The 25,032-nt window shown below is 43.7% G+C and overlaps 2 protein-coding genes across 2 annotated transcripts; both read right to left on the reverse strand.

Annotated features, from left to right (window-relative positions):
* Positions 1-455: 455 nt before the first annotated feature.
* LOC115201927 (serotonin N-acetyltransferase-like) lies at positions 456-3,043 on the reverse strand. Its single transcript, XM_029765820.1, has 4 exons — positions 3,000-3,043; positions 2,295-2,581; positions 1,848-2,002; positions 456-1,663 (listed from the first exon to the last, which is right to left on the reverse strand). Exons 2-4 carry the CDS (start codon positions 2,443-2,445, stop codon positions 1,208-1,210), a joined length of 762 nt encoding a protein of 253 aa, XP_029621680.1. The 5' UTR covers positions 2,446-2,581; positions 3,000-3,043; the 3' UTR covers positions 456-1,207.
* A 2,200-nt stretch (positions 3,044-5,243) lies between these two features.
* LOC115201917 (sphingosine kinase 1-like) lies at positions 5,244-24,480 on the reverse strand. Its single transcript, XM_029765809.1, has 5 exons — positions 23,995-24,480; positions 12,623-12,772; positions 10,211-10,305; positions 9,933-10,048; positions 5,244-7,717 (listed from the first exon to the last, which is right to left on the reverse strand). Exons 1-5 carry the CDS (start codon positions 24,416-24,418, stop codon positions 6,865-6,867), a joined length of 1,638 nt encoding a protein of 545 aa, XP_029621669.1. The 5' UTR covers positions 24,419-24,480; the 3' UTR covers positions 5,244-6,864.
* Positions 24,481-25,032: the final 552 nt, after the last annotated feature.

Raw genomic sequence — 25,032 nt, forward strand, 5'->3', positions numbered from 1 at the left:
AGTTGGCGGATGCTTTAGTCCAGGTCTGGGAGGAGATCCCTCAGGAGACCATCCGCCACCTCATCAGGAGCATGCCCAGGCGTTGTTGGGAGGTCATACAGGCACGTGGAGGCCACACACACTACTGAGCCTCATTTTTACTTGTTTTAAGGACATTACATCAAAGTTGGATCAGCCTGTATTGTGGTTTTCTACTTTAATTTTGAGTGTGACTCCAAATCCAGACCTCCGTGGGTTGATAAATTGGATTTCCATTGATTATTTTTGTGTGATTTTGTTGTCAGCACATTCAACTATGTAAAGAAAAAAGTATTTAATAAGATTATTTCATTCATTCAGATCTAGGATGTGTTATTTTAGTGTTCCCTTTATTTTTTTGAGCAGTGTAGTTAAATTAGTCAATACTAAATGTCATTATTATACTGAAGTCATCCAAATTGAACATGCTCAGAAAGTTAATACATTATCATCTTTATTATATTTTTAATAACAAAAACAGTACAAAAACATATTTATTAAAGATATGATTGGATTCAAGGGTAAGACAGGTTCTGGTGGAGTAAGAGAATATATTACATGGTTTGATTTACACTCTGCACATATGACCCAAAGGGAAATGAATAGACAAACAGTTTCAGTAACAAATTAATCCAAATTGGTGTGAATGTAGCCTACTTTTCTCATTGTATGAAAACGGGCTTGTTAAGTCACTAGATCTACTGGCAGTCCAATGAAAGGATCCTCTTGTAAATCCTCAGACGTTTACAGTATACCTAATGCCCACTAATAGAGATAAGGAGGCACGGTTGAGCTGCTAAAGCCTGGTAGTCAGTGACGTCAGTCCATATACCGTCAGAGAGGAGGGGCTTGCAACCCAAACCTTCAGACAAAACTTACAATAAATAAAACGGGAACATTTGCAGGAAAAATATAATCTCACACAGACAGAAGTCACACAATATTTGTTCTAACATCCATTAGCATGTAGCTAGTTAACGTTGAAGTATTCACATATGAAATAACGTTAGGTATCTGAAATTAAAACATTGTAATAAAGCTTAAAGACTCCCTGCATTGGTCATGCATGTATGGTGTGCACTTTAGACTACCATCTTAGATATAAATGTAAATGTTTCCATCACTTTATTTTACATCATAGTTGATATGTACAGCAGGCATCTAATATCTTACTCAGTTAAAAAAGGATTTACACATCAGCAGACTCAGGCTCAGTCCTCTGAGTCTGTTCCTCCAATAACAATGCAGACTCACTCCTCTGAATCGGTTCCTCCAATAATAACACAGACTTAAGCCTCTGAGTCTGTTCCTCCAATAATAACGCAGTCTGAGGAAAACCAATAGCTTCACTGTTGCGCCGCATCAGGGCATGGCCCCTCACAGGGTACTGCATCTCTGTGAAGGTCAGTGATGCCACCGTGATGGAACAGCGGCCCTGCACCTTGAAGCCAGACTTCTGGTAGAAGGGAACCAGGAAGTCCTCGCACATGAGCACTGCACGGCGCACATAGGGCAGGCAGCGTAGGTACTGCAGGTAGCGCCACATCAGGATAGGGCCCTTTCCCTGCTGCCGGAAGGTCCGGTGGACCGCCAGCACATGGATATGAACTGTGGAACCTTTGGGCTTGTGAAGACTTAGGGCGTCCTGCAGCAAAGGAAAAATGCAAATGTAGCTCAAGTAGAGTTCATTCAATAATATGTATGGTGATGTAATACAGAGCACCTGATTTCGAAAAACTATCAGTGAGCTAATAAAAACACAGTAAGATATAGAGTAAATGACCTATGAATCAATAGGAAATGATATAACATCATAGAAGGTGTCTTACTAGGGTGAGTCTGTCCTGGTCCCATTGGGACCCAATGATGAAGGCTACTAGTCTCCCCTCCTCAAACCAGCCCATGGACAGCTCTGGACACAGCGTGAGGAAATGACGCACCTCATCAAGGTGGAGCGGGCAGTCTCCTGACACAGAGATAAAGGCTGGCGGAGGAAAAGAGAGACACACGTTTTCATAATCTTTGGACTCACTGTATTTAAGAATGCCAAGGCGGATCCGTATCAGTGCATTAAACCTATAACAAGGGATTAATACAAAGTGTTATGGAAATCAAGAGACAGACTAGTGCGCCCAGTCAACGAGAGAGGCTGTTGGCACGAGTTTTACGCGCGACTTGAGTACCCCTGATAACGCTCATACATTGTATATTCGTGCCATTAATTCATAACACATAATACATACACACATTTATAACTGAATCTATGGACAACTTACCCTCTTTCTCAATTTCGAACACGCTGATGGCATCTTGCGTGTTGAGCGGTCGGAACTCGCTTGCTGGCAGTGTGTGTCTTCTTTGGCGCCCAGGAGAAACAGAAGGGGATAGTCGCGGTTTCAGGAAAGGCAGGGCGCCCACTAGTGACATTTTACAATTGTTATAACTCCAGTTGGATTACTTCGATATTATTCTGTTCCTTCTATTGTTGTTTGTTTGCACAAGTCTTCTCTCTTGTCTGTTACACGAAGGTTAATCTTCAGTTTCCTCCTCTTGTTGGGACAGCCTGTGCACAGATGACCAAGAGGGAGTAGAATCCGTATTTATAGGATGTGGTCCATGTAGATGTGAGTCATTTTACCATTTAGAATATGAATAGTACGACGTCGGTGCTCATGAATGAAATAATAGAATTTGGAGCGAGGGAGAGCAATTAACTAGAACCAGAAATTAAGCGACCTGAGGTCAGCTGCTTTACGCACAAATGGCAGTGTTGTGACAACCTGTTTATTAATTGCCTAGAGAATTAATGTAACACAGAATAGAGAATTAACACACTGAATGTAATGCATTTACAATATGTTTTTTCCTCTGCCATTCGATATTTGATTGCCATCATGTGCAGATACTCATATGCAAATACTCTGAAATGATATGGTAACCGACAAGAGCACTGTAACTGAAAATAACTTTGCTTTACTTACCTGATGCAATCTCATCCGAACACTCTCTACCTGCCTTATTGTCTTATCTTACCCTCTCTTTATCTCCTCCCTCCTCTCTCTCTTGCGTGCCCTGAAAGACGTCCACCTCTTCATTATAAAGCCAGTGATTATTACTATGTCACATGACAGATTATAGAAATTGTTTCCACAACTCGGCGTATTAGCTTCTATCGTCATCCCTTGAGTTTGACTGACACATGGCAAAGTGGATATTCTCCTGTATATTTGGGAGATATAGTAGGCATGGAGTAATTGTGGTCAACTCTTGCTCCAGCCAAGTTCTCTATGCCGGTCTCCTTAGTAAAGGCCTACAAATGATAGTATTTAGTGGTTACTCTCTCAGCAGGTGGATATTTAGAATGGGTATCCATGGTTAGAGGGAGAGAAGCTATCAGCAGTATTGACATTGGAACACTGCTATCATAAAGATAAGATTAGTCTGGTCCTAAAATAACAACTATAATACACCCTCAAATACACAACACCTGTAATGGACAATATTAACCACCGGATTATCCTTTTCACTTTATAAAAACTAAAAAGACAATTAACATTGTTAATGCTCTCTGGAAAAGATGGTTGCTAATGATGAACAAGACAGAACTCTTGAAGCATTTGGGGATTTTATTACCATTCAGACAGTCGATACAGCCTGATTCATGTATTTAGTTGTGGTTCTTACTAAATGAAACACTGGAAAAATATAGATCTCTCTCCTACACGGGAATGATGACATAAAAAAATGACATGAATGCAATGAGAAGACTACAGCAGTATTTGAATATTAATAAAAGTAGTATGATGTAGTCACTCCACAGTCCACCCTACCTGCCAAGGGTACAGGACAGAGAAGATAACAGTACTATGATGTAGTCACTCCACAGTCCACCCTACCTGCCAAGGGTACAGGACAGAGAAGATAACAGTACTATGATGTAGTCACTCCACAGTCCACCCTACCTGCCAAGGGTACAGGACAGACAAGATAACAGTACTATGATGTAGTCACTCCACAGTCCACCTTACCTGCCAAGGGTACAGGACAGACAAGATAACAGTACTATGATGTGGTCACTCCACAGTCCACCCTACCTGCCAAGGGTACAGGACAGACAAGATAACAGTACTATGATGTAGTCACTCCACAGTCCACCCTACCTGCCAAGGGTACAGGACAGACAAGATAACAGTACTATGATGTAGTCACTCCACAGTCCACCTTACCTGCCAAGGGTACAGGACAGACAAGATAACAGTACTATGATGTGGTCACTCCACAGTCCACCCTACCTGCCAAGGGTACAGGACAGAGAAGATAACAGTAGTTCAACACAATTGCAATTACTCCACTCAGATGTGTTGAGAGCGGTTGTTTTTTGTACATATTACATAACAGTCACTAGGGTCAGCCAAGGTCAGCAATGGATGTCCGCTTGTCTGTTCGGTTGAGGAGAGATGATACTCAGTATACACAGTCTAGCATGAGCTACCATACCTGAGGTGATTCAAATGCAGGGTTTTGATATTCAGATGGAAATATGATAAGTGATTGTAGTTTAACTCAAAATGGCTCGTAATTGTTTTCATAATCTGGATACCAGTATGCTAGTGAATCAATGCACCCAAACATACAAAGAATGAAAGTGAGTTATCATAAGATTTTATACAGTACTACTGTTGTACCATAGAAACAAATGTGCAAGTACTTTGTCAGAACTTCCACCACTTGCACTGCAATGACTGGTTAAGGTAAATCCACTAGGGGGACCCCTCACACTGCATAAAGAGCAGTGAGGCGTCCCAGAACGGCCACATTGAAATCATTTGCATAGCTAATCTCTCAATTTGGATATGTGCTTTTACATGTGTATGCATGGTCTATGACCTTGTCAATACCACCAGCAGAGCCTGACAAATGAGGATTAGGCAGGTAGATAGGTGTGTATGGGGTAAAATGTACAGTACAGTATGTTTAATATTATTATAATAAATAATTTATCCTGCCTCAAGTCACTTTCTCTTAATCCCTGCCTAGATTTACCTATCTACCTCAATTCTCTAGTATCTCTGTACGTTGTAAATGTGGTACTGACACTGTATATAGCTTCCTCTCTTCTTTCTTATTTCTCGTGTTTTTCCCCTTGTTTTTTTTCTTATTAATTATACTTTATATAAATATATGTATTGTAGGGCTTTCAAGGTAAGCATTTCACTGTACTTGTGCATGTGACAAATAAAACTTGAACTTTTATTTATCTAAAGGCATATCAAAGTCAGGTACAGGCACAGAAATGGAAGATTGAAATCAGATTGGGAGAAGTTAATATCACATCTGCAGTCAGCATACCATTTTAAGCATCCTTTTAGATTCATTATACAGTACAGTATTAAAACCATTCCACCCATATCACATTTTGAGTAAAACCAAACCAAGTGTGTGCTCTAGGATTAGTTAAACCAGTAATTGTTATATCTCAGGGCTGAACCCGACCTGGCATGAACTGGTGTGAGGAGAACTGATGATAACGCTCACATTTGCGCTTGTCTCTGCTCCAGTGCACTAATGCTCATCATCTCCACCCTGACAAGAAAAGGGCCCCAGCAGAGAGCACAGCACTCTGGCCTGGTCGCTCCAACTCTTATTGATCGAGTCAATGTGCAAAACCCACTGACCCATGCAGTGCTGCGTAGTGCAAAACCCTGTTTCCCTTCTTAGTGTGTGCTTGGACAGAAAACAACAGAAATATTTATATTATTTTATCTACAATAAAACTGTTCATAAAAATCGACAATGGTGCTGTATCTTCTTCAACTGCTTGTAGTTCTATCAGCTAGTATTTTATATTCACACATAAAGCTTCAGAATAAGGACACATTAGGTGTTGATGGCTCCAAAATCTTGTGAAGGAGGAGGGAGTACAATCTTAACACAGCTAGAAGAAAGGGATCATATGTAGCAGACGAGACCATCCCCCTCCTTGCTAAGTGCTCCAGATCTGAAAGGGAGTGTCAAGCCTGTGTGTTTGTGTGTGTGTCAGGAAGGAGGTGGTCCAAGAAGCATGTTGGCTAGAGCTGCAGCAGCAGCAGGGTAGGAGCAGGACGAGATATATAAGAAGGTAACCTCAGCTGGCCAGGTTCCTGAACCTCCAGGCTGCTTTAACACAACCTCACTAGCACCTAACCCCTTCCACCCCATCCATTAAACATAGAGGTAAAGTGGAGGTTTTCACTGATGAGAGAGAAGAGTAACCTAATATCATTGGCGGAGGTCTACAATGCTGCATTCTCCCACGTTGTGCTTCTCCATAGAAAACCTACATCCATGACTCGTACAGTATATCCTGAGGGGGGAAGGCCTTGATGTCAGGCCCGTGTCTCATCCTCCACAGAATGATTACCCCGGGGCTAGATAGCGGGCGTAGAGCTGGTTGCCTGCCACATCCTCGCGGGACAGAAGAATGTGCTTCTCTTCACGTGTGTCACACTTATTAAGTCAGACAGCGGAGCACACAAGGTACTCCTCAGCCGTGGGCCCCTCCCTACTAAACACACCGCTCACAACACACTATCATACACACACTCTCATACACACACTCTTAGCTGAGACCAGCCAGCTGCAAGAACATGCATGACTTTGACCCTGAATGAAGCATGGAGAGGAAAGGGATGGATCTCTAAAAAACAGGACACAGAGATAGATACTGAATGTATCTGTAGAAAAAAAGAGGGGGGATTTTCCAAAGGCTGATATAACGTCTTTGGCACTTTGTATATACAGTAGACTGAGTAAGAAAGGGAGTGAGAAGTCAGAACTGTGGGGAGGACAGACGCTCTGAGTAGATTCTCAGCCTGAGATGAGCCTGGCGATTCCTTCATGAACCTGGGCCTGTACTGGCCCGTACTCCACCATCTCCCCGTCCACAGTGATCGCTCCCTCGGGGGACAGAGGCTCCAGGCGAAAGGCCTTCACCCTCTCATACACAAGGTGTGGGCAGCCAATAGCCAGGTGGCCCCCCTTCTCCATGGTCATGAAGAGTGTGAGCAGGGCTAGCCTGGAGATGCCTGCACGCACATACAACAGGTGGATGAAGCCGTCGTCTGCTGCGGCCCCAGGGGCGGCAAACAGGTCCTCAGCCAAGTGGGACTGGAACATGGCCAATACCAGTACAAAGTCTTCCTCATTCACTACTGTCCAATGCTCAGGCACCGGCTGCTCCAGGTCTGCTAGGAGCGAGTCAGGAGGCCCCTTCTGGTTGACTGGTTGGGGCTCGGTCCTCATGGTTGTGATGGCAATGTTGGAGGAGTTGTGGGCGGTGTTGTGATTGGAGCTTGTGCTGTGGTTGTGGCGAGAGTTCTGATTGGGGGAGCTGTTGGGCCCACAGGGTAGAGAGGAGCAGAGGGAGGAGTTCTGGGGTGTGAAGGGAGGAGCAGGCAGGTATGCCAGCCTACCCTGATATACCTTGAGGGAGGCCAGGCGCATCAGCGTACCCACCAGGAATCGCATGGGGCCAACGAGGCGGTACTTCTCGCTCTCGATGTCGACGTCGGCCACGAAGCCCCAGGCCAGGGAGAGGAAGGAGAAGATGCGCTGGCTGGAGGCCATTTGGACAGAGACCAGGTCCAGCCGAGTCACCAGGCCTTTACACAGCAGGAAGCCACAGCTCAGCAGCAGCTCCTTACCCCAGGCCGGGGGAGACCTGCAGGGAGTAGCAGTCAGCTCACAGTAGACTGAGGCAGTTAGGTATCAGTCTGTGGTTCAATTGAGCCGGAGCTACTCCTTCACTCAAAAGTAATGACCCTAACCCTAACCCTAACTCTAGAATGGTAATACATTGTACTTACAGCAGTAACCCTAACCCTAACTCTAGAATGGTAATACATTGTACTTACAGCAGTAACCCTAACCCTAACTCTAGAATGGTAATACATTGTACTTACAGCAGTAACCCTAACTCTAGAATGGTAATATATTGTACTTACAGCAGTAACCCTAACCCTAACTCTAGAATGGTAATATATTGTACTTACAGCAGTAACCCTAACCCTAACTCTAGAATGGCAATACATTGTACTTACAGCAGTAACCCTAACCCTAACTCTAGAATGGTAATATATTGTACTTACAGCAGTAACCCTAACTCTAGAATGGTAATACATTGTACTTACAGCAGTAACCCTAACCCTAACTCTAGAATGGTAATACATTGTACTTACAGCAGTAACCCTAACTCTAGGATGGTAATACATTGTACTTACAGCAGTAACCCTAACCCTAGAATGGTAATACATTGTACTTACAGCAGTAACCCTAACTCTAGAATGGTAATACATTGTACTTACAGCAGTAACCCTAACTCTAGAATGGTAATATATTGTACTTACAGCAGTAACCCTAACTCTAGAATGGTAATACATTGTACTTACAGCAGTAACCCTAACTCTAGAATGGTAATACATTGTACTTACAGCAGTAACCCTAACTCTAGAATGGTAATACATTGTACTTACAGCAGTAACCCTAACCCTCGCCATAACCCTAACCCTAGGTTCATGTCCACAAGCCGGTTAAATCCTAATCCCATTGTTTTAAAGTCACTGTCCAGTGAAAATCTCACTTTTAAATTCATATTCTGCTAACTCATACCCAAATAATGTTGTTGACTCGTCTTATACTCGTTTTTGTGGCCAAAGTATAACTTGGAGAAAAACTCAAACTGACCATTTCAAAAATGCTTGCTATCTCCTCATAGAGTATGATGTCATACTCCTGAGGAGGATGAGCTGGCCAATCAGCAGTCTAGAGGAGGATGAGCTGGCCAATCAGCAGTTTACTCACATTAATATTAATGACCAGTACACTGTACACCCACACCATTCTGTTGTTGGGGTATGCCCACACCATTCCAACACAGAAAAGCTGCTTTTTAACATTCTTAATTACAATTTTTTTGGAAGGAACACTATTTAACTCATATTGTAATTAATTATAGGTCATATTTCATAGAGATCTGGAAACACTGGACAGTTACAGTACTTTAAACATAACCATCTGCACTGTCGGACTGTAAGATAATGGGGTTAGGGTTGAACTGGGTGCGGACATGAAGCTAGGGTAAGGGTTGTGGCTAGGGTAAGGGTTGTGGCTAGGGTAAGGGTTGTGGCTAGGGTAAGGGTTGTGGCTAGGGTAATGTTTGTGGCTAGGGTAAGGGTTGTGGCTAGGGTAATGTTTGTGGCTAGGGTAATGTTTGTGGCTAGGGTAAGGGTTGTGGCTAGGGTAAGGGTTGTGGCTAGGGTAAGGGTTGTAGCTAGGGTAATGTTTGTGGCTAGGGTAATGTTTGTGGCTAGGGTAAGGGTTGTGGCTAGGGTAATGTTTGTGGCTAGGGTAAGGGTTGTGGCTAGGGTAAGGGTTGTAGCTAGGGTTAGCTTGGTTCGGGTTGAACAGGGGTGTTAGGGTTAGGGTTGTTTATAGGTTGCAAAGCTTTATTCAACTGGGATAGATATCTGATGTTATACAACTCGCTGCGTATTTTGTTGTTGTTTTTCTGTTGATGTTGTATATGTAGGGGGCTCATATTTCACAAACAGCAGTAATAAAGGAGGTCCAGACACTACCTCAGTAGTAGTCTACTTAATTTCCAGTTGCTCTAGAACCCATTACATCACTCCATTAAAAGTAGCTATCAGCAACCCTCAAATAATGACTCTCCTTGGACTTTATGAAGTGTGAAGCTGAAGCAGACACCATCTCTCTCCCTTGTCTCTGGAGAAATGTGCCTACTCTGCCCAGTCAGCTAATGTGATAATTACATCCATAGAAAAGGGATAAATCACCTTCTTTGTCCAGGTCAGTTTTTCTATCGCATTCCATTCTACTGTACTCTATGCATTTAAATGTCTCATTAGTGGACTTACTTAGTGTAGTGGTGGACGGAGGCTGCCAGGGCGTTGCCCGAGCCCCCTGGTAAGATGCCCAGTGGGGTCTGGATGGCCTCCTCCCAGTCCTCTCTCTCCAGAAGACCATTCAACACCTGACCGGACAGGCAAACACACACAAACAGCACCAGGCCATGACCCTCCAACTGAGAGTTGTATCCCACAAACCCCACTGCTTATTCAAACAGTCTTAGGGAAACTTTAGACAAGTTAGCTATGCTGGAAATGTGTTCATGCAGTGTCTATACTTGGGGCACCTCGAACAGCAGCCCGTCTCCTGACAGGATGACCAGAGCGTCCCACTGTGACAGATCAGTCTCTCTCACCAGGTCCCTCGCATGGTTCTGGTGCTCTATGGGGGACAGAGAGAAACGCCATGAGAGAGGGACAGCGAGAAGGAGGGAGGAAAGAGAGCGAGAATAAGGTCCGAGAGATGGCCTCTCTTCACCAGAAGCCCCCAGGGAGGGATCAGTGAGATGGGAGAGAAAAGGGATTCAATTTCCCTCTATCAGTCCATACATATCACATTAGACCATGCAGTGGCTATTCAACTGGCCGATGGCAGTCTTCAAAGCAGCCAGGCCTTAGTGCAAACATCTGCCACTGCTGTCATGGTTAATGTGACGACTGGGGCCGACTCTGTTTGCTTAGTGGAGTTTTTATTGGAGATGTCCTTGAGACAGTTACGCTGCAGGGGGTCTTATTGGATCCCCCTAAGCACACTGTCTAGCACCATTCTGCCAGCTGAGAATTGTGTTCTGCAGCAAATATCAGCTCTGCTAAAGGCAGTACTGTGTTTGTTTGTTTTTGCAATTGTGTGTGTCTATGCCTGTGTCTGTGTCTGTGTGTGTGTGTGTGTGTGTGTGTGTGTGTGTGTGTGTGTGTGTGTGTGTGTGTGTGTGTGTGTGTGTGTGTGTGTGTGTGTGTGTGTGTGTGTGTGTGTGTGTGTGTGTGTGTGTGTGTGTGTGTGTGTGTGTGTGTGTGTGTGTGTGTGTGTGTGTGTGTGTGTGTTGAGGCATTGTCATCACAAGGGCATTACTTTTCTGCTTGAGTTACCATGTGTTATGAGGTTTGAAAAATGACCATGAAAACTCCATTACTACATCCACCCCCCTCTCCTCCTCCTCTCCTCCTCCTCTCCTCCTCCTCTTCTCCTCCTCTCCTAGCATAACATGTACCTGTCCCCTAGCCCTCCCTCACCCACTGAGTTTCCTTTAAGTCCATGCTGTTTGGTATGTATGGGGAGACTGAGTGCGTAGTGATGTGGTCCTGTGCTGTCAGGCAAAAACAGAGGGAGGCTGCTGCGGCTGACTCAGCACTCTATGCTGCTGGTTGGAGGCTGAGGCTGCACTTCCCAGCCCTCTCCGTTTTCACGGGGTCACTGCCACACGCAAACACACATAGGCAGGGGCTAACTCACCATCTCTTGACTTTCTGGATTTTACATAATCCTCTCTTCTGATGAGCTATAGCTTGGTAGCTACTCTCTGTTCATGTGATATGAACCAAGGTCCTTTTGGGTTAGGATGATACCGCATGCCCAATATAATGTTTTTTTTTCTCTCAGTTCCTGAATACATAGCTACTGTTTTCCACATGAGCTCCCTCAGTTTCTGAGGGAGACACACATGCAGGTGCACACAAGCACATGAACACACACCACAGAAAACCCCAGATTCACCCTCTCGCTGAAAGACGATCCTCTCAGTGTGCCTTAGTCCTCTGGCATAAACTAGTAGGTGACATGATAGTTCTGCAGGGCTCCATTCCCTAAGTGGAGGCAGGCAGGGCAGCGAGGTGGCGCCGGTTAATCCACTCAGACAGGCTAGCTACAGTACCCAGGCAGTGGAGGGGAAGCAGTGCTAGCTGAGCGCTAGCTGAGAGAGCCTCTGGTGACCCATATTCTCCCAGCCCCAGCTCCCAGCAGTCCCAGGTCGGCATCGTCACGCTGACCGTCGGTATTTAGACTGCCTTTTTTCATCACCATCCAGATGCTAACCTTCCCCATGTCCCCTGGGACTGAACTCACACTCTTTCTCCTCTCTCTCTGTTCTCTCCTTTTTCAGTTGTTTCAAAGATTAAGAAGGCATTGAACAACTCATAGGTGTCTTGGTGATGGTTTGTAACGCTGGCAGAGATAGCTTCTTGTCAGCTATACCGGGTGCTGGTGAAGTATAGGTGGTGGTGTTAATGTGTAGCTGAAGTGATTTTTAAAAGTCTTTCTCGGTCCTTGGATTGTTCCTGCTTGCTCAAAGATACCTGACTTTTATTCAGTGAAAGGTTATGCAGAGATCAGTGACTTTGAACTCATTGCTACTGTTAGTGAAAAGTAGTTGAGAGTATATAATACTTGGAGCAGGGGATCCGACAAGGCAGTGCAGAGTCAAACACTGTGTGTGTATGTTTGTGTGTGTGTGTGTGTGTGTGGGCGTGTGTGCGCGCAATCAGGGCAGTGAGATAATAGGGCTCAAGCAGGTAGGTGTGTAAGGGACTGAGTGTTGACCAGTGTGTGTAGGAGACTGACCAGTGATGACCAATGTGTAGGGGACTGACCAGTGATGACCAATGTGTAGGGGACTGACCAGTGATGACCAATGTGTAGGGGACTGACCAGTGATGACCAATGTGTAGGGGACTGACCAGTGATGACCAATGTGTAGGGGACTGACCAGTGATGACCAATGTGTAGGGGACTGAAGCCTCAGTGAGCATGGGCTCAATTTGCCCGGAGAAAAGCTGGAGAGCCTGGCCCCGCCCACTCTGGGGGTTCACCAGAACCATGACCCTGCAGGGCCGCCGTACCTCATAGTACTTCACATCTGAGAGAGAGAGAGAGAGAGAGAGAAAGAGAGAATAGAAAAAGAGAGCAATGGAGTGAGAGATGTAGATAAACAGAAGAGGGAAGAAGGAATAGTTTGTGAGTTGGTATTCTCAAGCTGTCAAGGGAAGAATTGCTCCACTTAATTTTCTAGTATCAAGGAAACATCAATCATGTGACTCTCCATTGTCTTCCAAAATGTTTTTCTGACATCAATCTCAGACATGTCAAAGAGGTTATGAAAGGAGTCTCTACCCTCTAGATCCCTTGGCAGAAAACATTGTTCAAAAAGATAGCATTAAACAGTGATACCAAGGGCAGTGACACCATTCACTCACAGATGGTGCTTGACGTTATTGTTTTTGTGACCCACTTATTTTTTCCCAGAAATGTAAGTCTAACAAAACACATGCCACCTCAACTCATTCACCTAATGTTGGAGTTGAAGATATGCTCCGGAACTTTGGCGAATACTAAGTATTTTTTAAACCTCCCGCTTTGGGCTGGATGTGTCAATCTGCAGTTTTACCTAAATTAGCCACAAATCCCTAGTTTGAAAGCGACAGTTTTTCTGTGCTGCGCTATTTTCCCTACATTTTCCCACAGGTGGGCCAGCCCCCTAGCAATTTGAGTTCCAGCCAATGAGCTTCAGCCCCTCGCAATTTGAGTGAAAGCTAGCAAGATGCACACAGAGCAGAGCGAGAGAGAAAGCAATGACGTGGTGCACATATCTGCACATATGTGAGGTAACAATTTTCGGGGACCACTTTTGGCTCATGAGTGCTACTTTCAGAACTACTGGCTACAAAGTATACAAAAGTACAGGAGAATTTCTTTAAGTAATGCTACTGTTATGATCTGTGTGGTTATCGTTAGAATTATTACCAGACACCAACGGAATAATTAAAAGCTGGCAGAACTTGTTCAGATGTTGCAGAGCGCCATGAGAGATAATTTCAGAGACAGTTGTTTTTAACTCAGGATGAACCCCTAGCCTCTGATACTGTAGTTACTAAAAATGCCCTTGTCTTTCTGCACAGGGGACACTGACTTCTCAGAGTAGTAAATCATAAGAGAGATTTAGGGCTGTCCCCGACAAAAACAAATCTTAGTCGAGAGTCGTCTGTTCTTTCAACCAATAGATTGTTCCAAATTTAAAAACATCTATTTTTCCATGTATAGAAAATCAACTATATGCAGGCTACTTAGCTTGTCTGATGCTTTAAGCACTGCGATTAAAAATTAAGACACACAAATTACTAAAGCGGAAGCCAGAGATCAATAAGCCTAACCTGTTCCTGACCCGACCATCCTCCTCTCGCTGCTGCTGGGCTTCACAGATTCTGCCATTATGCTCCTGAAGTTGCCGGTAATAGGATACACCAGCGGTTGGCAACCTTTTCCATTTGGAGTGCCAAGTTATCATACCATTTCTCCTGATCTGCGTGCCAGTTATGACTTTCATATGCACATATTCGTGGAACTGTTTCATTTAATTTATATTAAAGTCCTCATGTCTCAAAATCAATGTCATGTGGTTAATCACAATTCTATCTAAATGAAAATTATTCAAATAAAAAAATGACTTCTATTGCCATTGCCAATATGTAAAAATATCCTGGGCTTTCAGAGTTTCCCAAACAGACACAGCTGTAGGCTATTTGCACAAGGGATAAGAAGTAATCAGGCAGGCCTATTTTATGACGTTTCAACCGGATCAGAGCATGAGATTTATTCACCCTTTCATGCTGAGTGGTTATCAAAAGGGAGCGAATTTTTCTACGTTAAGGAACTATAGTCATTCTCAATTGATGTAAAAACAGACTGTTTATTTGCTGTTTGAGGCGAAGGAAAGATGACTTTGAGAAGCTCCACAGTGATGGTGAGTTAAGACAATCAGAAATACTATCACATCCCATAATGGGCACATTTATAGGTCTACATTTGCGCACAGGCCAGGTGGCCTAGGCCTACTTCTATGTGTAATCAGGTGCATGTACTTAGTCAAGATTGACAGGAGTGCTTCAAACAAAAGACAGTGAATAAATTGACAACTCGGAAATGGAATGAAATAAACCAAAACTTAGGTTGTGCACTCTGCCAACAACGTTTCCACTCCTACAATGACAACGGTAAGAATAATATCGTTTTTAGCTTACAGCACCTGGTATTCCCAGGCGATCTCCCGTCCCAGTACTAACCAGGCCCGACCCTGAACAGGTGGTACGGTCACAAGCATATTTTTTTTACCCCGTTTTCTCCCCAAATTAGTCCCTTGGCTCATCTCTGCAACTACTCAATTGGCTCGGGAGAGGCGAAGGTCCTCCGGAACATGACCTGCCTGGCCACCTACTTCTTATTACACTGCTCACTTAACCCGGATGTCAGCCGCATCAATGTGTCAGAGGAAACACCGTTCAACTGATGACCGGAGTCAGCTTGCAGGCGCCCGGCCTGCCACAAGGAGTTGCTCGTGCATGATGAGCCAAGGGAAGCCGCACCGGTCAAACCCTCCCATACCCCGGATGGCCAATTGTGAGCAGTCCTATGGGGTTCCCGGTCACGGCCGGTTGTGACACAGCCTAGGATCGAACCCCGGGCTGTAGTGATGCCTCAGTAATGTGGTGCAGTATTTTTGACCGCTGTGCCACCCAGGACCTGTAATTATGATAAGATATTGAATGTATTAACATAAATTACCATAACCAAACAAACAAATTCCAAATGAGAAATTATGGTAATTAACGGTAAATGTACTACTGGTGATACTGTGGTCTGCCATCCCTGCGGCCTCAAAATGGATTAGCCCACATAATTTAAAAAATACATATTTGCCACTGCTCGACTAAAAGAATCTTGGTCAAGCAACAGCCTATCGACCAAACAGTAGATCAATCGACTAATTGGGGTCATCCTTACAGAGATTACACTTGTTTGTGGTTATGAGTAGTACTTCAGACGCAAATTAACCCTGTCAGACATTACACAGAGTACCTGTACCGGATCAAGGTTGGCAGTTGAGCATTATCCTCTGAACCCTGCATGTGCCACATGCGGAAGCAACTTCCCACTAGTGAGTGTCAGTCCGGTTCTGCTGGGCATTGGGACTGGTTCCATGGGCCTAATTGGACCCCTGGGAGCAGTGAAACAGCCATCGCACTGCCCTGTGAATTCCATCCTGTAGCCTCATGCCAACGGGACTGGCACCAGTACACCCTTACCCTGCTGTGCCACTGTCCCTCACACAAGGCCCCTCTGTCTGGTTCATGCCCAGTGCCGTCTGAGCGGAAATGGCCTCCCCTGTCCCTGCCCAGAAATCCAATTACCAGCCAGCTGACCTGGAGTGGCACCTCCTACTCATTTGGCTCCAGTGCAGGGACAGCAGAGGTACCGAAATATCTCAAAGTGAGGTGTGAAACCATCAGAAAGAGCAGTATTAAGACAGTATCAAAACACAGTCTTGCTAACTCTTCCACATTCATACAAAGGGTTGTTATTGTCTTTTTTTCTTCACACTACACAATGTGGCTTTTATACACAAAAGGCTCTGACTACATGTCTTTCAGACACAATGGTGGATGCTGCTGTTTGGCACATAACTATTAGGGTCCGTTTTTCCACTCAAGTGTGGTCAAATGAGCTCTATAAAATGCTCTCAATACAATGAGCCAAATAAAGGCTTCAATTAAACAGTTCAGGGATGACAGAACAATCGCTGCCTCCTCAGGGGTCAAAGCCAATGCTGTAGTCCTTGTGCCTCAAATACAGAGGCGGTTTAACATCCTCCCCTGACAGCTTGTGAGTCGAAATTCAGCCCCGCCTTTACCACCACAGAACATGAGATATTTCCATGTAAGCAATATCATGCTCTGCTGTATTCTGTTGTGTTTCCTGTCTCCTGACTCCTTCAGTCTCCTGTAGCAGTACATTAATGGTTGCTTGGGGCTAAAACTAAAGACTCAAACTAGACGTTGGTCTACTCATTAACTTGGTAACGTTACTTTGAAACATAGGGCCTCCCACTGTTCAAAAGCCTTCAGCTCCCAGAAGCCTCAGAGTATATGTCGAGGAAGCATTTCCATGGTTCCTGGGTCAATAAGAGGTGGGCTCTAACATATGTGATCTAACCAGTCAAAGACCGGTTATCATTATTAGGTCTATCTATGGTAAAATTGGGTATAGAAAACATATCGAGTTGACATTAAAAGAAGTGTATGTTTGTGCACCTATGGACTGAACTAGAAATACTGTATCACTTATCACAGGAAAAAAACTCCTTCACATGGATACAGCATGAAAGCAAAGCTATCCAAATTTAAGTTGGTTATCAGAGCTTGATAGTTACAAAAGTTTCAGTAGCAGTCATACAGGGTTCATTATAGCATTGTTTGCACCTTGCTCTAACATGTGATCTGATCAATATGATCCAATAACTATGTGATCAAGGTTTGTCGTGTCTACACATTGTATTAAAATGTGTCTCTTATCCGTTCACTGTGTCCGCATTGTGACCAGATTAGCTGGTGCCTCCCTGTATGCAAATTATTTGACAGACATTCTTTCAAAATATCATGAATGTATTTATTTTAAGACAAATACTGATGCCGTATATCAATGGTGGTATCTGTCAATGATGTTTGAGGCTGGTATAATGATAATTTAAATAGTTTGACCATTCCAGATCTGTTTACACTTGACTGATATCCAGACACAATCCGTACCTGTCACGCCCTGACCTGAGAGAGCCTTTTTATGTCTCTATTTAGGTTTGGTCAGGGTGTGATTTGGGTGGGCATTCTATGTCCGTGTTTCTATGTTTGGGATTTCTTTGTTTTGGCCGGGTATGACTCTCAATCAGGAACAGCTGTATATCGTTGTTGCTGATTGGGAGTCATACTTAGGCAGCCTGTTTTTCCTTTGGGTTTTGTGGGTAGATATTTTCTGTTTAGTGTTTTGCACCTGACGGAACTGTTCGGTTGTTCTTTTGTTTTGCTTGTTGCTTTAGTGTTCGGTTGTACATTAAAATGACGAACACTTACCACGCTGCATTTTGGTCTGATTTCTCTTCCCCTTCATCCGAGGACGACAAAGACCGTTACAGTGCCTGACTACCTCAAGAAGATCTGATTACAATCAAATCACAATGTGTCTATTCATCGTCTACACCTGTCTAAAAATGTGGGCACAATCAGAATGTTGACAAGATCAGGACAAAAGGCGCATGTTAGAACTAGGTATGAACAGGGCTTCTGTTGCAGGTGGTGATCTTCACCAGCCAAGTTGGTTACAGAAACAGTGAGGACCCTAAATGAGGAGCCAGCTTAATCTTGTTTTTGATTTAATAATTAAGGCTTTGATGCCCATTCCCAAAGTCATATTTTGTAACATGCTGCCCAGAGTCATTTCTGTGGAAACAACCTTTTAGGTCCTGTGTGTGTGTGTGTGTGTGTGTGTGTGTGTGTGTGTGTGTGTGTGTGTGTGTGTGTGTGTGTGTGTGTGTGTGTGTGTGTGTGTGTGTGTGAGGCTGTGGTTAAGTGCCTATGGGCAGATGTGACCCTGACTCATGCTGAAGGGCTGTCTGACAAGCAAGCTAGTGTGTGTGTTTCTCTGAGGAAAAGGGTAAACAGAGAGGTGAGGTGGCTGAGTAAGTGTGAGTACTAACAAGTACTGAGGCTGGGATAAAATGAACAGAACTGATTAACTGATCAACTTTGCTGTGTATAATCAATATACTACTAAAGCAATAAATATAGTATTACCAAACACATGAATTTAGAACATAATATCTCTCATTATGTCCACACATTATTGCATTATTGCTATGACACATCAATATAAATGAAAACCAGCCAGAACACTGAGGAAAACAAAAGACAATGCTGGTAGAAATGGCTTTAAGTGAAAGCTTGCTGTCTCAGTTGTCCCCAAGGTGTAACACTACCTCCATGACTCAGACATAGCTGGCATATCTGCAAACAAGCTTGAGTGAGTCCAAGATTAGGGTGGGGGGTTAGACACCCAGCCCACAGAGATAGAGCCAGGGGCCTGACAGCCTGTCACAGGCAGGCCTGTTTGAGGGAGCAGAGCGGGAGACGAGGGACCCGGGGGACCAGCCTGGCTGGGGTGAGAGGCCACTGATGTAGCAGGGGCACCGTTCAGCTCTTGTCTCCATCACTGAGAGACACTGTGGTGCCAGCAGAGCATTGGGCCGTAGGGCGATATCACAGTGACATATACAGTGAGGGAAAAAAGTATTTGATCCCCTGCTGATTTTGTACGTTTGCCCACTGACAAAGAAATGATCAGTCTATAATTTTAATGGTAGGTTTATTTGAACAGTGAGAGACAGAATAACAACAAAAAAATCCAGAAAAATGCATGTCAAAAATGTTATAAAATGATTTGCATTTTAATGAGGGAAATAAGTATTTGACCCCCTCTCAATCAAAAAGATTTCTGGCTCCCAGGTGTCTTTTATACAGGTAACGAGCTGAGATTAGGAGCACACTCTTAAAGGGAGTGCTCCTAATTTCAGTTTGTTACCTGTATAAAAGACACCTGTCCACAGAAGCAATAAATCAATCAGATTCCAAACTCACCACCATGGCCAAGACCAAAGAGCTCTCCAAGGATGTCAGGGACAAGATTGTAGACCTACACAAGGCTGGAATGGGCTACAAGACCATCGCCAAGCAGCTTGGTGAGAAGGTTACAACAGTTGGTGCGATTATTCGCAAATGGAAGAAACACAAAATAACTGTCAATCTCCCTCGGCCTGGGGCTCCATGCAAGATCTCACCTCGTGGAGTAGCAATGATCATGAGAACGGTGAGGAATCAGCCCAGAACTACACGGGAGGATCTTGTCAATGATCTCAACGCAGCTGGGACCATAGTCACCAAGAAAACAGTTGGTAACACACTATGCCGTGAAGGACTGAAATCCTGCAGCGCCCGCAAGGTCCCCCTGCTCAAGAAAGCACATATACATGCCCGTCTGAAGTTTGCCAATGAACATCTGAATGATTCAGAGGACAACTGGGTGAAAGTGTTGTGGTCAGATGAGACCAAAATGGAGCTCTTTGGCATCAACTCAACTCGCCGTGTTTGGAGGAGGAGCAATGCTGCCTATGACACCAAGAACACCATCCCCACCGTCAAACATGGAGGTGGAAACATTATGATTTGGGGGTGTTTTTCTGCTAAGGGGACAGGACAACTTCACCGCATCAAAGGGACGATGGACGGAGCCATGTACCGTCAAATCTTGGGTGAGAACCTCCTTCCCTCAGCCAGGGCATTGAAAATGGGTCGCGGATGGGTATTCCAGCATGACAATGACCCAAAACACATGGCCAAGGCAACAAAGGAGTGGCTCAAGAAGAAGCACATTAAGGTCCTGGAGTGGCCTAGCCAGTCTCCAGACCTTAATCCCATAGAAAATCTGTGGAGGGAACTGAAGGTTCGAGTTGCCAAACGTCAGCCTCGAACCCTTAATGACTTGGAGAAGATCTGCGAAGAGGAGTGGGACAAAATCCCTCCTGAGATGTGTGCAAACCTGGTGGCCAACTACAAGAAACGTCTGACCTCTGTGATTGCCAACAAGGGTTTTGCCACCAAGTACTAAGTCATGTTTTGCAGAGGGGTCAAATACTTATTTCCCTCATTAAAATGCATTTTATAACATTTTTGACATGTGTTTTTCTGGATTTTCTTGTTGTTATTCTGTCTCTCACTGTTCAAATAAACCTACCATTAAAATTATAGACTGATCATTTCTTTGTCAGTGGGCAAACGTACAAAATCAGCAGGGGATCAAATACTTTTTTCCCTCACTGTACATACCCTCTCTGTGGAACACACACAAGATTTTGAAGTTTTAAAGCTAATTTCCTGCAATTTTATACATTTTGCCATGGCTTATGTCGTGTTCTTATGCTATCTGAGTGACTCAAACAGTATAACAAAATCAATGGGGGCCATGACATTTTTAGAATTTTATATTCTCCCAGAGTTTTTATTTTGGTGATTGTTAGTTATCAAAGATGATCTTATTTAAAAATATATAGGTCCATTATCTTTTCTACATACTTCATATCTGGTTTTAGTCGTTTAAGTTCACACTGAAAACTTTTTACCTTCCTGAAAGTCAAGACAGATTGCATTTCCTTACAAAAATGCAGACATTCATTTTATGGTACCTCTAAGCATTGCAAATAGCAGGATATTACCTTCCATGGCCTTTGATGTGCAAAGGTACATCACATTGTTTGAGGATTTCATTATTTATGCCTCATTCAGTCAGTTATGACCTGGCTGTGACAGGAACTGAATGGTAGACTGCAGATACTTAAACACACACTGTGCAGTCCTTACACAGTCAAGCTGTGACTGAACCACAATAAATAAATAAATAAAAAATGAATATCTAGCATCTACAGTTTCAACAAAATGATGTGGGATTATGCACTGAAAGTGTCTGATAGCTTTCCCTAAACATTAACTTTACAGCAAAAAAAGCAATTGCCTTCTTAATCCAACCTATCCAGCTGCATCACCAGATAAAATGAAGTTAATGAACATAAATATCCCTTCAGGGATTAGTCGGTCCCTCTGACTTTCATACACCCTCTAGAACAGGGATTAGTCGGTCCCTCTGACTTTCATACACCCTCTAGAACAGGGATTAGTCGGTCCCTCTGACTTTCATACACCCTCTGACTTTCATACACCCTCTGTCCCTCTGACTTTCATACATTAAGGTCACTAATTAGTAAGGAACTCCCCTCACCTGGTTGTCTAGGTCTTAATTGAAAGGGAAAACTAAAACCTGCAGACACAAGGCCTCCATGGAATGAGTTTGACACCCCTGCTCTAGAACAAGGAATTAATGTGGCATATTTTGTTGCATGTATTAGCTTCCCATTACTCATTTAAAATACATAATATATTCTGTTGAATATTGTATTATTGTCTGGCCCGAACCTTGAATGCTAAAAAAAACGTATCAATTAATGATATCATTGCATTATGCATTAGTCACTGTACTACAGATGGAGAAGCCTTCTTGTACTAGAGCAGGAATCCTGAGTCATGCCACAGTTCATCAATTGTTAGCATTTCAATGGCTTATCATCAGTGGCTATCGATAGACACTTCATTAATATGTGCGAATTTACATTTTAAAAATGTTCTTTGGTGGCTTTTGAAGTCCAGCAGGCCAGAGAGAATGCTACCAGTTACCTCTCAGGTCAGGTTACCATCTGTCTTCTTGGCAAAGCTCTGAAACTCCAACTCCTGCTGGCTCCAGGCCTAAGGTGCCACTCACACAAAGACCCTTGTCTCAGTTGCCTTGGACACCTAAAGGGCAATTCACAGGGTGACCTCATTCCTTATTCCACACACCTGACTCCATTTCTGGCAACCAACACTCCAAATCCGTCACTGCCAAATCACATATCCGTTTCCTCTAGAACTATGCCGCTGAGAGGTCTAGAGAGTGCCCCTGAGCATGGGCTCCTAAGCAGATAATAGGCAGGCACCCCTGTTTTATGGACAATTATCTTCACTCTGTGTAATGGGGAATATTTAAGATGAATAAAGTTGATATTCAGTTAAGATAATTAACACAATGCTTAGCATATGTATATGTTTTCCCGTTCTGTAATACATGATTTCCAGTTATCTATTTATGATACTCATTTGTGTACGGGTTGATGATGGTCACTAGACCTGTCACTGAATGTTATGGATTGTTCTCATATCGTTCGATAGTGATTGACGCCAGAGCTACTGCAGAAACAAGGACTAGGGACACAATAACATTATGAACACTGTGTGATTCTGTAGCAGCTGGCAAAGTCACTGTCTTTTATTTTGACTTCATACAAGGCTCTCGGGCTGATGTTTAGAGAATATTTGGTACTGTCTGATTAATATATAAGTGCCTTCTCAGAGAAGGACCGTTAGACGTTTTTTATGTTTCTATGCTGGACGGTGTCTCCTTGTTGCAACTTATTCCGAATAGATGTATGATTGACTATATCCTGGACAGCTCTCCTTTTTGTTCAGATGGAAATTCCCTTACATTCTGCCTATTTAGGCCCATGGCACATGCACTCCTATCTTATTTGTGTGACTGTTCTTGTCTATCAGCGCATCAGTGTTTTGTTCCTTGTCATGTTCTATGTTTTTGTGTGATGCCCAGTAAGAATAGCTGCTGCTCCGCAAGAGCTAATGGGGATCTGAATAAACTAATAAAACCAATCTAATAATGCAATTTAACGAAGCACACATTAATGTGAGACATTTCATCTTGTAGCAATAACTTGGATAAACTCAATTCAAAATAATGTGTGATATTTTGACAGAATGTCAGCATAATGTTTTGCATATGGCTCTCCCTGTGGCAACTTCATCCACACCAAATGATCTCCTCAGTGAGTGATAACTGGGTAATTAGCATCAGCAGCACTCTGTTTCATGTTCAGAACTGATTCAGTAGGGTCAGTCGGGTCTCTGCACATGGACCTAAGTCTATGACATGGACTGAAGATTTCAAAATCAGGCTTTTGAATACGGTTGTGTTGTAATAAGGGTTTTCCTGATCCAAGACAACCGGCATAAGCACCATTAGATGAAAAACGATGAGTTCAATCACTTGAGTACTTGGATTCAGCAATGTTGCTTTTGGGATGACTAAATTACCCCTTACAAATGATACAGAAATGTCACAGTTGCAAATCTATGCAAATTATTTCACTCTGAGAAAGGTAACTGGCAGTCATCCTCCCACAGCAGGTAAAGCTGGTTCTTGGGTGTGCGAGATGAACAACATTCCATTTCCAGGACATTCTCCAAGCTTGCCCAGTCAGTTGGCACTTAAGCCTATCCTATTCTATAGAAACCGAGTAAGCAGGTTGTGAATTACTGGACCTTAGGTGCAGTATGGGATAAAGGTGATGGAAAGTTACCCTCACATTTTGAACTGAATTTATAAGCCCCATTTCCCTGGGCAGAGTATACAATTCCTCCTAAATAAATGAGGAAACATATAGACCCACAGTATATGGCAATGATGACAGACTTCTCAGGTTATCCATATAAATAGCCTAAAGTTTGATGCTGTTTGGCTAAATTAAATTAGAACCTACGCCCTCATCAAACATAACTATACCAGAAAGAAACAACTGTTTTGTTTCAACTATGCAGCCTTGCTTCTCACCATGTCGTCGGGGTATCTGGCGGATAGAAGCTTCTCTGATGGCACGCGCCCATCTCTCTGCCTCTTGAAGATTAGTGAGAGGGTCCTGGACCAGTGCGACCCGAAAGCACTGCTCTACTTTCTGCCGGGCCATGCCTGTGCTTATCCATCGCCTCTTGAACGGGTAGAAATAGGCTGTAAAGAACGCCCCAACGTCCGCTTCGTCCTCCACTTTATAAGCCCGGCAGCCAAGACAGTCAGCTAAATGGAAAACCACCTCATCCTGTCCAGGTGACGAGATCTTTTGAATAGTGAGAGCACTCTCAGTCAAACTCACAGAATATCTGACCCTTGCGTTGAGCGAGTCCGTGAATTCTCCATAAAGCCCTTCCACGACACCATTGCGCTGACGGGATGGGTCCGGTTGGGCGATGTCGTTATCCATCCCGTGGACGATGGGATCCGCACATCGGCGTGCGGTTGATGAGGATGACTGCGGCTGGCTGCCGCTGCCTGTTTGACTGCTGTTGGACCCGGAGTCAACCAGCTGTTTTCCTTGTTGAAAGGTCTCTCCCTAGTGACTAAAAGGGGAATCACACACTGAGAAATGAAAGTTGGACAAGGATGCCCCATGTCAGGAATCCACCTCTTCTCATGGAATATAATACATGTTTTGCATCTTGAGCAAATATTACCATAACCCATTTTGCTGCAGGCTACAGGTTACATTGTTGATCAGTTAGGCATATTTACCGCTTTGCTATTTACCTCGTGGATAATGAATAGGCTAGGCTACTTCAAGGCCCTATTTTACCAGTAGCAAATAATACGATCTATTGATGTTAGAATATTATTAGGAAAGACGACATGCAATGCTTTAGATTGATTACTCTCTTATAGCCTCACCAAATGCAATTAGGTATTTTCAAACCAAGGCTCTCATTTGTCTATTTGTAGGCTATATGGTCAGAATATCCCATGTTGTTCAATCATTTAGGTATAGACTACCGGTATATATATTTCCATTATTATTTCACAGTCATTGAGGTGACCAGGTAG

Source organism: Salmo trutta, chromosome 1 (genome assembly GCF_901001165.1).
Source record: "Salmo trutta chromosome 1, fSalTru1.1, whole genome shotgun sequence".
Lineage (NCBI taxonomy): Eukaryota > Metazoa > Chordata > Actinopteri > Salmoniformes > Salmonidae > Salmo > Salmo trutta.